Below are 18,317 nucleotides of genomic sequence, written 5' to 3'. Positions count from 1 at the left end.
TCATTCCTTTCCATCGTGTTCTCTTCCTCCTTCCATTCAGCATCTCCCCCTCTCTCTCATTCCTTTCCATCCAGCATCTCCCCTTCATCCCTCCACTGACCATCTCCGCCTCACCCCTCCATCGCGCATCTTCCCTTTCTCTCTCTCCCTTTTGCAGCATCTCCCATCTCTCTCATTCCTTTCCATCCAGTGTCTCCACTCTCCCTTACCTCCAGCCATCTCTCATCTCTCATTCCTTTTCATCCAGTATCTCCCCTTCCTCCTTTCCATCAGTATCTCCCCCTCTCTCTATCCTCCTTCCATTGCCTTCCCCTTTTATTCACTCTCTCCCCCCTCTCTATCCTCTTCACTTCATTGTCTCTTCAGGCTTTCCCCATTCCATCCAGTGTCTCTCCCTTCCATGTAGAATGTCCTCCCTCATTCCTCTTCCCTGATGCAGGCATCCAGGATCTCATCTCCCCTACCTCACCTGTCCTCTCGCTCACTCTGTCTAGCCCCCACCCCACCCAACAAGGTTAGGGACATAGGCACCAAACTACTCCTCCAGGCTGCTGCTGTGGCAGCCTGGAGGAACCACGAGCTTCTGTGCTTTACCCTGCCCTTCCTGCCTCTCGCTCACTCCGTCCCACACACCCGATGCAACGCTGCTACAAAACAAAGTAAAAACGTGCGCGGGGCCATGCTCCTGCGTGCGCCGCTGCCGGCTTCCCTCCTTTCTCCGGAAACTGAAACTTACATTAAGGCGGGTGACGGAGAAAGAAGGAGGGAAGCCGGCAGCGGCGCATGCAGCAGGAGTACAACCCTGCGCACGTTTTCATTATGTTTTGCCAATGCCAAGGAGAAAGGAGGGGGAGGAAGTGACAGTGAGTGAGAGGCAGAGAAGAACACGGAAGATCGTGGTTTCGGTAGGGTCATCTCGTTTGGGGGGCATTGTCCCCCCTCGCCCCCCCCCAAAACTATGCCCATGCTAGAGACGGGCAGGGCTTTCAATGACATGGCCACTTCGACGGAGGTAATAAAAAAAGATTTAAAACCCCCAGGGCGGCGCGGGGCGGGCGCAGGCAAACGAGGGCTGTGGGAGGTAAGGTAAGTGGGGTAAGCATGGCTTGTGGCGCCCTCCTGCCATGCTTACCTCATTTACTGGAGCCGGCTCACCGTGCAGAACAACCGGCTCGCAAGATCTTAAAAAATTTAACAACTGGCTCTTGCGAGCCGGTGCGAGCCAGCTCCAGCACACCACTGATTATCTGTCTGTTGCAGCATTCCAATAAAGTTTGTTTCCATATAAAATACAAATCCTTGAGTGGAGAGTTTCTTTGGAGTGAGAGTGAAATTATTTTGCTGTAAGAATATTAAATAAATAAATGAAGTAAAAGTGAGCCCAGCTCAGTGAAATAAAAGTTTTGTTTGTGGCCCTGGTTCGGGTACCTGACCCGAAGAGCTAGCTGGTGCCCGGAACTTTGTGGTGAGACCACGGTTACATATACTTCCCCCTCTACTCCTTCAATGCATGGGATAAATTTAGGCCCCTGATAAGTATACAACAAGTAAGTCATACAGGTACCCACCCTGTTACCATATTTAAAGAAATGATATTTTGATGCAAAAGTGTGTTCAATAAATTTTGTTTTGAGATAGAATGCTCCTATGTTACAGGAGTTAGGTGTTTGACCATATGCAACATCTCAAACCTTAGTTCTCTGGATAAGGTAAATCTCTTGGTGCAGTCTCTTATTTTTATACTTTACGTATGAGATGATCTGTTCTCTCATAACTGATTTTCCCGCTCCCCAAAATAGCCCAGGGATATCTTCATGTACTCTATTAGAGAGAGAATACATTTCCCATTTAGAGAGCCAGAACTGCTGAAAGGGGACTTCATCACCTAGGTTCCTGGGAAATCACCAGAGAGAAGCAATATCCCAATGCTCATACTTCCAATGCATCATAACGGGCGGATGATCTGAAATGGCCAAAGGGCTTATCTCCACACTGAGTACATTTGGAAATTAGTGCTCTGATACCATAATGTAATTGTTTCTACTCTGGGTATAATGGAGACAAGGGAGATACATATACTCTTTATCCAGGAGTACCCACCACACATCTAAAAGGCTCAAACTACAATTTAAAACATGTCCCGTTCCCCCCCCCCCCCCCCCCCCATGTCCCTTTTCCCAGTCCTGTAGTGCCATAGCTACTTCTATCCATCTACTTCTATCCACCACCCTATTGAAATCCCTGCCTAATATAATTATCATACTCTATAATCCTACTAAATGCCCAAGTAAGGAGGTGAAAAATTCTCTGCTTGGACTATTGGGCACAATACAAAGCCACCAAAATTAATTATTCCCCAAATAATTTCCCCTGTATGGTTACTCATCTACTGTTCTTATCCTTTAATATTTTCTGCTCAACAAATGGGATTGCATTGAGTACCAGTATCGTCAAGCCTAACCTTATGCTTACTGGGCAGGTGGAGAAATAACAATTTTCCAACCCATTCTTGAATTAATATTTTATGTTTTTCATCTGTCAGGCGGGTTCCTTGTAATAAGGCAATTCATGCCTTTGTCAACACTTTTTTTCTTTTAATTGGGGACCCCAGTCCTCCCACATTCCAGATTATAATCTTATCCGGTTTTATCCATACACAAACACAGTTCACTCAAAATATTTAGTACCCCATATCACATACAATATCTTGCCCTCTCTCCTATCCCTGAGCATCCATCTCCCCTTGTTCCCAGCTGGAAGCGTGTCCCATACACACCTAACCAATTAGTACTACACAAGGTCATTACACTTCTGGGGTCATATGCTTAGTATGTTATAAAGAGATAGAAACCATTCTTACTGAAAGTTTTTACATTGAAAACAACGTATTCCAGTCCACGCTCCCCTGGAACCACTATGGCTCATAGAGGAACAAGGCTGGACACCCCTGGTCTAAGGTGAGGTTTCTAGAGCATTCAAGCCTCAGGATAGTCTTACCATAAATTCACTGAATGATGCAATCTGAATAAGTATGCACTTGAAAAGGGAAGGGAAGATTAAAACAAATTGTTTCTTCACAACCCTTCATAGCACAATTAACACTGTATATTGAACACACAGAAAGAATACTGAATACATAGAAAGAATCTAATTTCTCAGCTAGTACCTTCATCCATATCCTTGGTAAACCTGTTAAGAATGCGGCCAAGAGGAGTTGTGTCAAAGAATTTAACTGGGCTCCGAAGCATTTTCTTAAAAAGTAGATCATGGAGGTTTGAAGATGCCCTTAGGGTGCTCTGAATATTGAATATAAAGAAACAGATTTTATTTATATTTATTCTAAGCTATAACAAGCATTATTGCTTTCTTTCCATGTATATCCACAAAACAAAATTTAAAATAACCCTCATTTTTAATTTATCATTATTTTCATTTATTAATATATCTATCCAGCTTATTTTCGAAAGTGATCGCCGGCCATTTTCCAACATAAATCGGGAGATGGCCGGCAATCTCAGAAAAGCGGCCAAATCGGTATAATCGAAAGCCGTTTTTTTTGCCAACATCGCCGCTTTCCCATTGTGTCGCCGGCCAAAGTTCAAAGGGGCGTGTTGGCGGCGAAGCGAAGGCGGGACATGGGTAGGCATGGGCGTGGCTACCAGATGGCCGGCTTTCGCGGATAATGGAAAACAAAACGGCCATAAGCAGTATATCGCCGGGTTTACTTGGTCCTTTTATGTTCACGACCAAGCCTCAAAAGGTGCCCCAAATGACCAGATGACCACTGGAGGGAATGGGGAATGATAGTCTGATAGGCACGGACGGGGAGAGGGATCTTGGTGTGATAGTATCTGAGGACCTGAAGGCGACAAAACAGTGCGACAAGGCGGTGGCCGTAGCTAGAAGATTGCTAGGCTGTATAGAGAGAGGAGTGACCAGCAGAAGAAAGGAGGTTTTAATGCCCCTGTATAAGACGTTGGTGAGGCCCCACCTGGAGTATTGTGTTCAGTTTTGGAGGCCGTATCTTGCGAAGGATGTTAAAAAAATGGAAGCGGTGCAAAGAAAAGCTACGAGGATGGTATGGGATTTACGTTCCAAGACGTATGAAGAGAGGCTTGCTGACCTGAACATGTACACCCTGGAGGAAAGGAGGAACAGGGGTGATATGATACAGACGTTCAAATATTTGAAAGGTATTAATCCGCAAACGAATCTTTTCCGGAGATGGGAAGGCGGTAGAACGAGAGGACATGAAATGAGATTGAAGGGGGGCAGACTCAGGAAAGATGTCAGGAAGTATTTTTTCACGGAGAGGGTGGTAGACGCTTGGAATGCCCTCCGGCGGGAGGTGGTGGAGATGAAAACGGTAACGGAGTTCAAACATGCGTGGGATATGCATAGAGGAATCCTGCTGAGAAGGAATGGATCCTCAGAAGCTTAGCTGAAATTGGGTGGCGGAGCAGGTGGGGGGAAGAGGGGGTGGTGGTTGGGAGGGGAGGATAGGGGAGGGCAGACTTATACGGTCTGTACCAGAGCTGGTGATGGGAGGCGGGACTGGTGGTTGGGAGGCGGGAAATACTGCTGGGCAGACTTATATGGTCTGTGCCCTGAAAAGGACAGGTACAAATTCAAGGTAAGGTATACACATATGAGTTTGTCTTGGGCAGACTGGATGGACCATGCAGGTCTTTTTCTGCCGTCATCTACTATGTTACTATGTTACTATGTGACCAACTGGAAAGTAAAAAGAATTGAAGAGATAATATGGTAGAAAGAGACATTAAGTTACAGACATCAAGCTAGGGGAGAGGTTTCTGAGACTGGTGATGAAGGAACTCAATGGTAAATAAAGCAGTTATAATTATACTGCAGCTATTGATAGCACAAGTTGAGTATCTGAGATTTTTTCCTCCTCCCTTTAGGTAATGCTACTAGGCTTTTTATCAATACCCTTGCAATGGACTGTGATGATAATATAGATTGTGAAATATCAGCCAGATAAGTTATTATTTATACTCTTCCTCTTATTCTCCAGTCATTGGCTAACTTTATCCTCTCTCTCTTTCCATCCAGCATCTCCACTCCTCTCCCTACCCTTCCATCTAGCGTCTTCCCTCTTTCTCTCCCCATCCTTCCAGTGTCTCCCTCTCTTTCTCTCTGCATCCTTTCATCCAGTGTCTCCTCTCTCTCATTACACTTCTATCCAGTGTGTTTCCTCTTTCTCTCCCTACCCTTCCATCTGGCATCTTCCTTCCTTCCTTCTTTCTCTCCCTACCCTTCCATCCAGTGTCTTCCCTCTTTCTCTCCCCATTCTTCCATCCAACATCTACCTTCTCTCCCAATCCATCCAGTTTCTCCCTCTCTCTCCTCTTCCTTCCATCCAGTGTCTCTGTTTCTCTCTTTTTCCATTCAGCATTTCTCCTCTCCCCCTTTTCCATTCAGCATTTCTCTTCCCTTTTCCATTCAGCATTTGTCCTCTCCCTCCCCATCCCCATCCCCATCCCCATTCTTCCAGTGTCTCCCCTCTTTCTCTCTGCATCTTTCCATCCAGCATCTACCCTCTTTCTCTTCCTACGCTTCAATCCAGCGTGTTCCCTTTCTCTCCCCATCCTTCCAGTCTCTCCCCCTCTTTTTCCCTACCCTTTCATCCAGCATCTTCTCTTTCTCTCCCTAGCCATCCATCGTCTTCCTTCTCCATCCCCCCATCCAGCGTCTTCCCTCTTTGTCCACATCCTTCATGTCTAGCTTCTGCATCCCCCTATCCAGAATCTCCCCTCTTTCTGTACCCATCCTTCCAGTATCTTCCCTCTTTCTCTCCCTCCTTGTATTCTGTGTCCCCACTTTTTTCCTCCCCTCTCTCCATTCAGCATCTCCTGCCTCTCTCTCTCCATGACCTCCCCCCACCTTCCCCTTCCATTTGGTATCTTCTGTTTCCTGTCCACTGCTGCTTCTTCTGATGAGCAGCAGCGACCCTGGCAAAACAACAAATAGCAAGCATGGGGCTGCAGCCTTCAGACACGCACTGTCGGTTCTGCTGGTTCTCTGCACCAGAAGAGCAAGTTGATGTCAGCGGGGGCAGAGGACCAGCAAAGCCTGAAGGCTGGAGCTCCGTGCATGCTTTCTGTTGTTTTGCTACCGCTGCTGCTCATCAGAAGCAGCAGCAGGAGTACAGTGGTGGCAGTGTGTTTCAGCAGGAGTGTGGGAGATGACCCACTGAATGTGGGAGACTTGACAGGTCTGCACCCTACCCCATCCACCTACAGATCTCTTTCAGGCACAAACAAAAGCCAATAAATCCTTCCCAGGAGGGTGCGCTATGTCCAACAACTCCACACACAATTTAAAAGTCAATAGCATGAAGGAAAATACCTTCTCAAGAGGTGTCCATTTCTTCTCCAGTGTTGTCTCCTGAACCAGGAGTTGGCTGGGCCCCGAGATCCAACCATCTTCTCCTCTGTTACAGGCTCTGCCATTATGTATGGTTCCAGCCCACTGTTGGGTGGAACCCAGAAGTAGTCAGAAGCTCTGGGGTGGAGTGTATATTGATTGAGCTCCCAGGGAAACTGACTGGGGCTTCCCTCCCCAGGGAATTCTAGAAATCCAGTCCACATGTTTGGTTTGGCCAACTTAGGGTCTGAACGTCCTCCCTCTCCTCCCCATGGGTAAGGAAAGTTCCTACATTGCTCACTGGAATAAGAGGGGCCTGTTTTGGGAAGGTGCTTTAAGTAAAGAGAGTACCATTGGAAACCAATGGTTTCCCAAGGTCCCTCTCCCTTTCCCTATCACAAAATGCATAAGTGGACATCATCTGCCTGATATTCAAAGTGATTTAAGCAGGCTGATCACTTGGAGCTGGCTAGCCACCAATATTCAAAGGCACTTAACTTCTGAATATGGGTACCAACTGACTATTTTGGAGTTGGACCACACAGGGGCATTACAGAAGCAGAGTTGGGGAGGAGCCAGGAGTGATGCAGGTGCCAGCAAGATTCAGTGCCAGCACCCACATAACTTACAAGGGATGTAGGAATATTGATTGACACCTTCATAACTTCTGGTATTGGCTGGCACTTTTCCAATATCCTCCCCTTCCCCCCCACGGGCAAGGTCCAGATCCCCCTCCCATCCCCCCCAGACAAGGCAAGATCCCTCTAAGCCCCCCCCCCTCCCACAGGTCCAGACTAAGCAAGGTGACAAGCAGAAGAAGTCGGGGTCCAATCCAGTCCTTGGCAGGCAGCAGACAGGAGGTCAGGGTCAGGTCTGGATCTAGGCAAGGCGGCAGGCAGAAGAAGTCAGGGTCTGGTCCAGGTCTAGGCTACAGGCAAAAGGCAGGAGCAAGGAAAGCAGAGGAATAATAGCTCACGTAGCAAGAGACTCCTAGCTGAAGTCCCAAGGGAAGGGGAGACCCAAGGAAAAAGGAGCACAGGCGTACGCAGCGCTCCGCCCAGCTGACGTTCCCTGATTCCAAGACATCCTTCCGCTGGTTCCCAGGCTTGCTGTGCTGCCCGCAGCTACTGTTTTCTAATCTCGGAGATTGGGTTGTTACCCGGAAGTGAGCCCTGCGTGGCATGGGAGGCCCTACTCCGGTGAGTGATCGTGACACCACTATTAGGCTGAAGAGCAATGCCTGTGGGCAGGGCACTACTTCAGCCCCCATACATATATTCCACATTCTACCACAGACACACTATACATATTTCACCACCCATCACATACATCCTCATACTCTCCTACCCAGCAACAAAACCAACTTCCCTAGCCCTGTTTCTCCACCACCAAAGAACACCTGCTTTACACAAACAACTTGTATTGCCCATATAAAATGGTCTTTGAAGTTTTTACGTAATTCCAGACTTCTTTCTTGTATTTCTCATGCGGTGCAGTGTTAAATATTGTGTCATAACATTGCCTAGCAACACTATTCCATTCTTATTGCATGTGAAGAAAAACATATACATTCTGATATTGTCTGTGGTGTTCCTCATGGTATACAACAGGAGTGTCCAACCTTGGCCCTCGCCAGGTCATATTTTCAGAATTTACACAATTAATATTCATGAGATCTATTTGCATACAATGGAGGCAGTGCATGCAAATAGGATATCATGCATATTCATTAGGGAAATCCTGAAAACCTGACTAAACTGTGGCCCTCGGGGACTGAGGCTGGACACCCTTGATGTACTATAAACTTGTCATACTTGAATTAGCATGTCATTTCCCTATTTTGTGTCAAGCTTTTAACTCACTTGGACTGAAACTGTATTACTAACCTTCAACAGCATGCACCCAAGGCATGCAATTATACATACATTTTATTTTTGTTACTATTACTTTGCAAATGATCTTCTGCCTTTTTTTCTATTTACTAGTAAATGTATTACTTTGGCAACACATGTAAAATTGTCATGCAAATAAAGTTATTTGAATCTATACCAAACGGTATAGATAAAGACAATTTTTAAAAGAAATTATCTGGCAAATCAGGGAACTTTCTGGGACATGTCAGGAAAAATAGCCGAAGCAAAATCAAATTGCTCAGTGGTGAAAAAATGTACCTGATCGGGTGCCCAAGACCTAAAGGTGCCTAGTGGACTGCGGAAAATAAAGAAAATGTTAAAATGCCAAAAACATGACTAGGAGAGATGCGAGAGAAGAAAAAGACAGTGGCCCTGTGCATTAAACGGACATACTTAAAAGGGCAGTAAAACACTTCAGTTCACAATGGAAGAAATTTTTCAGAGATGTGAGTTGTGTCAGACAAATGAAGACTGTGCTGGTCCCAGCAGGTGGGAAGGAATGTGCATGAACGGAGAGACGCTTGCAAACGTTTCTAGAAAGGACACTGAGGAGCATTTCCTGTGCTGAGCTCTCTCAGATGACATCATTCATCTGTGACATTATTTTATCTTGTTTGTCCTTGGAGAAAATTGTTTTCACTGGGGGTAATTTCATAACAGGATTCCAAGTACTCATTTTATGCCTGTTTTACAAAGGTGCCTATGTGCTTTCATAAAATAGGCTCCAAAGATGATTCCAACTAGCATAACAACCATTACATATCAGTAATTTTGGTTTATCTGCCAATAAACAGGATTGAATTAGGCATAGAAGAGGATGACTCCCAAATTCAGGGTTGCATTACTTTCTCAGATAAATGTCTCAAGTGTTCTGGAGAAGCCTAATCACACGTTGATACAAGATTTGAAAATATCACAGACAGACCACTCAATACTAACATAGTAGATAACAGAAGATAAGGACTTGAATGGTCCATCTGGAGGGGCATAATCCAATGCGAACGCCCATCTCCATGGGCATCTATGTCCGATAATGGGTACGTGAAGGGGTGGGACAGACCTTATTTTCGAAAAAAATGGGCGTCCATCTTTCGTTTCGAAAATACGGTTTGTACGGACCAAAATGCCATGGATTTAGTTGTTTCTGAGGTGGGCATTTGTTTTTTTTAGCAATAATGGAAACTGAAAACGCCCAGCTCAAAAACGTCCCAATCCAAGCCATTTGGTTGTGGGAGGGGCCAGGATTCGTAGTACACTCGCCCCCCTGACATGCCAGGACAACAACTGGATACCCTAGAGGTCAGTGCGGTGGACTTCAGACAACGCTCCCACATGCATAGGTCCCTTACCACGAGTGCTGAGCCCCCAACCCCTCTTCCCCAAAACCCACTACCCACAAATGTACAACACTACCATAGCTCTTAGGGGTGAAGGGGGCACCTACACAGGGCCGGTCAAACCCGGTAAGCAGGCTATGCATTGCAGGAGGGCGTCTGCCTTCAAGGGCGCCTGCTGAGGCTTTTGTTTATCTAATCTCTCCTGCTCATCTCAGTCTGACTCCAAAGCAGGAGCTGTCAGCTCTCTGTCCAGTCCCCTCCCTCCTCCCAAGCAGAGAAATATCCTCCTGTTGTGTTTGTCAGAGGACCTCACTGCTCCAAACACATTGAGATTGAGAGTGAAACCAGGAGCTGGAATCCAGCCCAGAGAGGGCTCAGAGACAGCACAGCATAGCCTGGACCCTTGTTTTGTCAGAGACTGCTGTTTAGTGCTGCACCTGACCCACCCTCCCCCCCCCCCCCCCACCCCAACACAGCAACTCACAGGACAGGAGGGCTAGATGGCTGCTTTCAATTCCTAACCATCACCAATCTCCTATCTCTCATTCCCACTTCAGTAACTCCTGTTAGTCTGTCCAACTCAGATTGTAGAATATGTTAGTTTATGCTGATTAAGTCTGCCCTAGCTAGATCCTAAGCTGTGCTGGATGGGAAGGCTATTGTGCTGCATGCAGAGTCTAACTTCTTAGGATTTCAGGTTAATTTTTGAAGAATTTGAAGAGGGGCTATCTCTGTTCTACATGTGTGACTGCAAGGCCAAGTGTCTGAATAGGGATCTGTTTGTTAGATTCTGAAATTTTGATAACACATTGTTTTTCAGAGTTGGCAAGACTGTCTGTTCTCCTAATTCCTGGTCTGTGTGCTAAGTTATTTTTCTTCTATACTGGTGTAATATTTTCAATGATGCCATGGCTGGTAAAAGGGGCGTGTCTACTGTGAGGGTGGAGCCATAGTGATCCCGCCCCTGGATGGGTAGGGGCGCCGACTAATAGACTGCAGGAGGGTGCTAGAAACCCTAGGGCCGGCCCTGCACCTACATGTGGGTACAGTGGGTTTTGGACGCCTCCCATTTACCAGCACAAGTGTTACAGGTAGGGGGGATGGGCCTGGGTCCGCCTGCCTTAAGTGCACTGCGGTACCCACTAAAAGTGCTCCAGGGACCTGCATACACGCAGGCCTCTAGGACTTGTTGCTGCTGTATAACCTTGGCACATCAGTTCACACCTGAAGACTAATGTCTCCTGAAAACGTCCTTTATTGGAATAAGCACGTTTACTCACAGTTAACTGCAGATCAGAGGTTGTGCCTCACTGGCAAAGAGTCTCCCTGGTACTGAGATTAGCAGTAGGTCAGAGCTGGCAGAATGCTGTACAATGCTCACTTTCAGTAATGTGGGTAACACATGAAAGGGAGCTAAAACTGGCTTACAAAAATGGCCACTATCTCATGGACTACCGGAAACAAAATAGGGCACACTCTGACCCAGTAAGCAGGGGGAAAAGCACCATGGGAGTAGAGCCTACCAACTACCAACATCGTGAGCATTTAACTCAAGCTAGTGGAATCACGGAGGCCAATACCCTACACCCACCACAATGCATTACTGATGTGACTCTGCAGTGCGCATAACAGAAAAGGTGTCACACTCACCCAAGAGCCACATCAGAACCAGGGAAAGGCTGTCACAGGATAGAACACATTCTGCTGTCATGGAGGTGGGTACAACATTTGAGGCTGGCATACAGGCTGGGAAAAACAGTTTGTAAAGTGGGTTTTTGTTTTGGTGGGAGGGGGTTAGTGACCACTGGGAGAGTCAGGGGAGGTGATCCCCGATTCCCTCCGGTGGTCATCTGGTCAGTTGGGACACTTTTTTGGGACTTGGACCTGAAAAAAAAGGGTCCAAATAAAGCGGACCAAATTCTCGTCCAAAACGCCCTTCTTGTTTCGATTATCACCTAAAGACGCCCATCTCTCCTCGGCCGATAACCATGCCCCAGTTCCGCCTTCACCACGCCTCCGACACGCCCCCGTCCACTTTGTTCATTCCTGCGACGGAGTGCAGTTGAAGATGACCAAAATCGGCTTTCAATTATACCGATTTGTTTGCCCACGGGAGAAAGACGCCCATCTCCCGATTTGGGTCGAAATATGGGCGTCTTTCTCTTTCGAAAATAAGCTGGCTGGTCTGTGCAATAGTCACATTCATTATCAATTCATGATTAAGCCAACAATTAATGTGGTGTACAAATACTTGATACTAGTCTTTCTTTGACATTTTTGGGACACAGATCACAGCAGTCCACCCAGCACAATCCTTACATTCCAACTACTGGAGTTACCATCAACGCTCTCTCTAGCCCATCCCAATCTGTCTTCTCATATATAGGACACAGAATGTAGAAGTCCGCCTGGCACTGTCCTTACAGTTCAACTACTGGAATTGCAGCTGAAGCCCTCTCCAGCTCATCTTGATTGTCATTTCCTATTACATGTGCAGGAAAAATATTCTGCACTCTATTTGTCTGTGGTGATTATAGTATTCTATAAACTGGTCATAGTTGAACAAGCATACAACTGTGTTGTAGCCCATGTACAACTCAATTCATTTCACTAATTTGCATTATTAACCTATAATAAGTACAATAATATATGTACAGATCTTGTATAAATTAGTTTCTGTACCTTCACAAACGTGAATCCTCTCAAAGCTCTAAAGAAGAGAATACCTCCCATTGAAAAGGCATAGATCACTGTGTAAAATTGCAGATGTGGATTCTCTCTTATGTTGTCACCACCAACCATTTCATTGTGCTTAACTATAGTTGTATTCTGTTAGAAAAATAGCATTGATCAATTTATTATCTCTTTCTCACTTTATCATTTTTAGAGCACAACAGGGCATAAAATAATATTTCATTTCATTTTCTCAGACTGTTTATGGAAATATTTTACAGTGCCAGAAGGAAGAAAAATTAGGCTCAGAATAAACAAAATTAATGTATGACAACTACTGCTATTAGGACAGGACCTAGAGTTCCTGTGACATTAAATGCTATCAGCACTCCTCAGTTTTTTTGCCTCTCAACCAGAACATATCTTGTCATTTGCCAGCCTATTTTTTCATTCTTGTAGCATAGATTTTCTTTTAAAAGGCAAATTATTCTTTTAGGGGCCCTTTTACAAAAGTGTGCTGAAAAATGGCCTGCAGTAGTGTAGAGGTGTGTTTTAGGGGAGCACAGAATCATTTTTCAGCGCACCTGTAAAAAATGCCTTTAAAAAATTTTTGCTGAAAATGGACGTGTGGCAAAATGAAAATTACCGCGTGTTCATTTTGGGTCTGAGACCTTACTGCCAGCCATTGACCTAGCGGTAAAGTCTCATGCGGTAATTGGGCAGTAATGACCTATGCGCATCAAATGCCACTTGGCATGTGTCCAATATGCGTGTCCAAAAATAAAAATTATTTTTGGGACGCACATATCGGAGGCTTGCCAAAAATGAAATTACCGCATTGGGCGTGCATAGATGCTTATGCGGCTTAGTAAAAGGGCCCCTTACTTTCTGCTGGACATCTTCACTATTAGATCCTTTTACTAAGCTGTGTTAGGCACTAACATGCACCTAATGTAGCTTAAAGTGGTGTATCGCAGGACACGTTCATGTATCCTGTGGTAATTGCTGAATTAATGTGCACTAATTAATGTTTGTAATTTTGGGGGGAGGGGTGTGTTGAGGCATAGAGTGGGAATTCCTGCCCTAATCATTTATGGGCAGATGATCTAAAGCAAACGCCGGCGCTAGAGGCTGTTAGCACCGTACTAGCGCCGGCATTTGTTATCGCCCCATGATCAAAGCCCTCGAGCGTGTGAAACAACGTGCTCGAGGGCTCTTACCGCAAGTAGCATGCAAATGCATGCTAAACGGGGCTTAATGCATTCATCCCCAATGATCAGCGACCAGCACGCCAAAGATTGGGTCACTGGCCGCGACAAACCCTACGCCAGCTCCGATGAAGAAGGGTTACCTTCGAAAGCTAATCAAAAAATGTACCAAGTTAGTCCAATAAAATCATCTTATTTTTTTTCTATGTTTTATTTTATTTCTATTGATTACCAATACAAGATCTGTATCCAAGGCTTTTCCATATATGTTACTGTTGGTTGCATTTATGTACAGAGTTTGTATTTTTTGTTCTGTTGTACTGACACTTGGAAACAAATTTAAAATAAATAAATATTTTGTTCACCCAGGCTGGATGAGGTCCTGAGGTGAATGCTGGTCCTAGTGATTCTCTTTGATGGGTGGAGTGATATAGTGCCAATCTTGAGGGTATGTTGTTGATTGGAAGTTATGAGGAAACAGACGAGGCATGGCCAAGTCTTGGAGAAGCATAGGGCTCAGCTGCAGGATCCGGATGTTGATAGGAGCTGGCTGCATATTGCCAGTTTGGCTATGGAGGCTGCTGATAGTTAGAGTGGGTGGAGCTATCATAGTTGTGAGCCCTCACAGCTGTGGGGCTGCGGTGCTATGAGTTCACTGGAGGCTTGAGGCCTGTCCAGTTCAGTAGGAGAGAGATGCCTGGTGGTGCAAAAAACATCAGTGTTGGGCCGGCAGAGAATGCGCAATACTCACACATGCATGTGATTAAGAGATCTGGATGAGAGCACCCATAGCATGCTTGGAAGGAGCTGAAGCTGGACTGAGAGGAGGGAGTTAGCCGAATGAAGAGACACTGTGGGTATAACAATGATGTCACTTCCTGAGCCTCAAGATGTGCCAAAATACCATTCCGGCACAAATAACCCTGTTTATGACCCATTATTTACTAGACTTTTATTGAATATTTGAATGACCATCATAAACAAAAGTAAAATTCTGGCTGACATAGAAAATGAACTTTTTAAGTACTTTTATTCAGACTAATGATATTGACAAATAAAATGTCCTTAGCCATTTGGGGTCCTGTTTACTGAGCTGTGCTATGGGCGCGCTAGTGTTTTTTAGTGAGCACTAAACACACCCATATGATTATATGGTTGTCTCTAGTGTTTAGCACTCGCTAAAAATGCTAGTGCACCTTAGTAAACAGGACCCTTGTTTTTTTTCGAAGAGATAAACACAAAGTTTATCACTTTCCATAAACATCTCCAGAATGTTACACATAAAATTTAAACTTATACTCACCCCACTGCCTTGTTTTAGCCAATAACTAAGCCACCAGTTACTGAAAGCCATACTTCCTGCAGTCAGTATAAACAATATGATATTCATGATTAATATCAAGGGACCACCTGCAGCCTTAATGTATACATTATATACAGACCATGATACAGAACCATCTGCTATTTCTTCTTTCTGCATGAGCCTTCCTGTGAAAATATTAAGATGAAGCACAATAAAGATAAAAAGTTGGTTACGGTTTATTTAAATTACAGTGCAAATAATCTATTCCTTCATATATTGTTTGTGGATTCAGCTGACCTTTCTGCAGAGCAAAGAAATCAAAGGTTTTGTAGCGTGATCTTGCAACTAGCCACATAAGTGGATATGGCCAAGATACCTAGGTTAATAGGACAGAAAGGCACATATATTGTGACAGGCTACTCCTAGTGTGCTCCTTTTGCTCAAATTCCTGCAGCAGCTCCCACAAAGTTTCCTTGTGGTTTTAGTAATAGTCCATACCAGGTGCCCCCTCCCCAGCTCCTACCAGGAGGAGCTAAAGGTCTGTTCAGCTACATTTCACTTATCAAGACATGGCAGTGATTTCACAACCTTAGCCAGTTCATGTGAAGGCCCTTGGACAGGGATTTATTTTAATTGCCCTTTTTAAGGATCCATTTCCGTTCAAAACAAATGCTAACAATTCTTCAAAGTGCATACTTTGCCATCATGCAAAATGAAAATCAGTTTATCTCAAAAAGTACTAGCAATTTCTTCTTCATTCAGAACACAGCTTTCTTAACCTCACAACCTAGTGAACGTACTTTATACCCTGCCTTCAGCGTACCTGAACTGGTCATTTCCTTTTGCCCCTTCCCCTTTCTGTTGCAGTTCATAGAGGACCCCTTTTACAATCGGCAGTACTCTTACCACCACTTTGCCGCATATCATTTTGCTAATGGTTCATTTACTGTGTGGCCATTTCCTTTTTTTTTTTAAGCCTTTTATCCGCTGTGGTAAAAGGGGGCCTCAGTGTGCATCAAATCCATGCACCAACACTACCACACAGCCCCTTTTATTGCAGCTTTGTAAAAGGGGCCCTCAGTTCCAAATCAAACAGAAAAACCTTCTTCTCTCAGGTACTGAAAAAAATGTTTCCTGTTTCTTTACAAACCCTAAGTAGGCAACTCTAACAAATATGTCTAACAGACAACTCTAGCAGTTCTGTCTCTTCTCCACCCCTCTCCAAAAAATCTGAAAAATATACATATTTTCTTAAATCTAACTGTGTTTACAGATACTTAAATTCAAGCTTCAAAAACAATACAACACATAACACACGATGGAAAAGCATATCTAAAACGTTTTACTGCTAGCACTATTTTTGTTTGTGGAACATACCCTTCATTTTGTGAATATAGCCAGTGGCAATAACATTTCTACTGGTTTCTCTCTGAAAATGCCTATGAGAAGGCAAAACATGGGACCATGCCAAAGCATTGGTTTACTTTGAAATAGAAATATTATAAACTATGAATTAAGTGCTACTCTCTCATGTGATATTTACTGAATTTAACTGCAGTGGATGGAAAATTAGGAGATGTTTTCAATTACTGATGAAGTTTTTACATTACAGATGAAGATAAGAATATGATACTGTTTTTACAAGTTCTGTTTGGTATACTAAGTTGCATGTTCTCACTGTTAATTGTTGAAGGACTTTTCATGTGCCAAGATTAGATTTGGAGACTATAATGTTTCTATTGCTGGGAAGTTAATCCTTTGAGCACACTTCTTTTGCCTTGTTCAAGCTCTCCTGGAGCCTGGCTACTGTAAACCCCCTAGTCGTGGAGCAGGTAAATTACAATAATTAAAGAAATAAATATATATGAATGTCACAGTTTCAAATAGGGTTCCCAAATAAACTCCAAGCAGCCAAGGGATTGAACAAGAAAAAAAATATTAAAGGTTTATTAAATGATAAAATAAATAGAAACACTTGTTGGTTATGTTCATAAATGTTGGTACCAATTGTTAAGCTTTGATGGTATTAAATAAAGCTAGTGCAAGGTGTTAAATACTTTGTGGTAAGTTACAAAGGAAATAAAGATACTAACATGTCCAAAATTACAATCACAGTTACCAAGACCCCAACCCCACTTCTGCAATAACATAAAACATCCCAAACAAGTATACAGCTCTAATTATTGTACTCAGATCTGATATATATATTTTTCCGTTTGTGTGCACACAATAATGTTACCGGTATATCAAATCTTCGCTAGCATCACTGCTTTCTTGCGTTGGGTACCTTGGTCTTCTCCACATCCATGTCTCCTCGGCTGGCGAGGTCAGCTCACCGGCTCAGGAACTCCAGGATACCTACTGCTCTGACTCAAAAAAAACTCAAAAAAGGAAAACCCTGACTTTCTGTGCTCGGTGTATGTGCTAACCTCAATCAGTAGTTTCTTTGGCAAGGGTGGACTAACTAGATTCAAATAAAACAGATAAGCAGGGGAAATTCCTATCTAAACCGCCCAAAACATGACCCCCTTTTTTTTTGTTCTGCTATACCACCACCCTCTAATCTCACTGATGGACTGCTAAACTAAATCTCATAAAGGCAGGCACTTGCAGGACTCGAGGTTTAGGCTGGTCAGCTTCTGTCTGGATTCTCCTGAGGCAGGCACGCAAAGAAAAAGTTCCTTTTTAGTCTGGGCACTCAGTGCAAAGGGGGGGGGTTGTCTCTCTCTCTCTCTGTGGACATTCAAACCAGCAAGCTTCTGGGCTGGATCCTCCTGAGGCAGGCACTCAAAAAAAACCCAGTTCCTTTTTAGTCTGGGCATCAGTGCAAGGGGAGGGGGTTGTCTCTCTCTCTCTTCTTGTGGGGCTTCTTCCCTCTCCGGATAAGCCTCTTCTTTACAGGACAGACAGTCACACGGCCGGCTTTTTCCTCTCTGGACAGGCAAACACTCACACGGAGGGATGCGCTAGGGGATTCAGGGACCTCACCAAGCTGCTCTCTCTTCAGCTCTGCACTGCTCCCAACACACTCCAGACCCCCTTCTTTTTTTTTCTATATTTACACTACTCAGACAAACTCCAGTCACTTGATGAGTTAACCCTTGCACTTAAACACACCCTGGAGACTCTTTTCCAAAATCTGAACAGTCTTTTATTGAGCAATACAACTACTCACGAACAGATGAAATTGCCACTCAGCATAGAGTCTCTGTGTTCTCTGGGCTGCTCCAGAAGATTATTATTATTAGCATTTGTATAGCGCTACCAGGCGCACGCAGCGCTGTATATTGCTGTTTTGTTGGTTAAAAAAACTACATTACACTCCTGGTCATCTAATAAACCTCCTCTATACCACTTTTGGGTGGCCTGTATGCAAGAGATGGCTGCTTTTGAACTACACTATTATCAGGATCGGTCCAAGCTAGAATAGGTCCATTACAGGAAACTATGGGACTGTCTTCTCATAATATTAGCCACCAACGACCACCCAAATTCA

The 18,317-nt window shown here is 44.4% G+C and overlaps 1 protein-coding gene across 1 annotated transcript in view; it reads right to left on the bottom strand.

Moving 5' to 3' along the window:
- LOC115469687 (multidrug resistance-associated protein 5-like) overlaps positions 1-18,317 on the bottom strand; it is a 416,281-nt gene that overhangs the window by 163,332 nt on the left and 234,632 nt on the right. The window contains 3 exon segments of the mRNA XM_030202474.1: positions 3,167-3,296; positions 12,320-12,466; positions 14,822-15,006. Of these exon segments, the coding sequence (XP_030058334.1) occupies positions 3,167-3,296; positions 12,320-12,466; positions 14,822-15,006 (462 nt within the window).

This window comes from Microcaecilia unicolor, chromosome 4, assembly GCF_901765095.1.
Source record: "Microcaecilia unicolor chromosome 4, aMicUni1.1, whole genome shotgun sequence".
In the NCBI taxonomy this organism is placed as follows: domain Eukaryota; kingdom Metazoa; phylum Chordata; class Amphibia; order Gymnophiona; family Siphonopidae; genus Microcaecilia; species Microcaecilia unicolor.
Note: the sequence above shows the minus strand (reverse complement) of the source record. Positions and strands in the feature narration are given on the sequence as shown.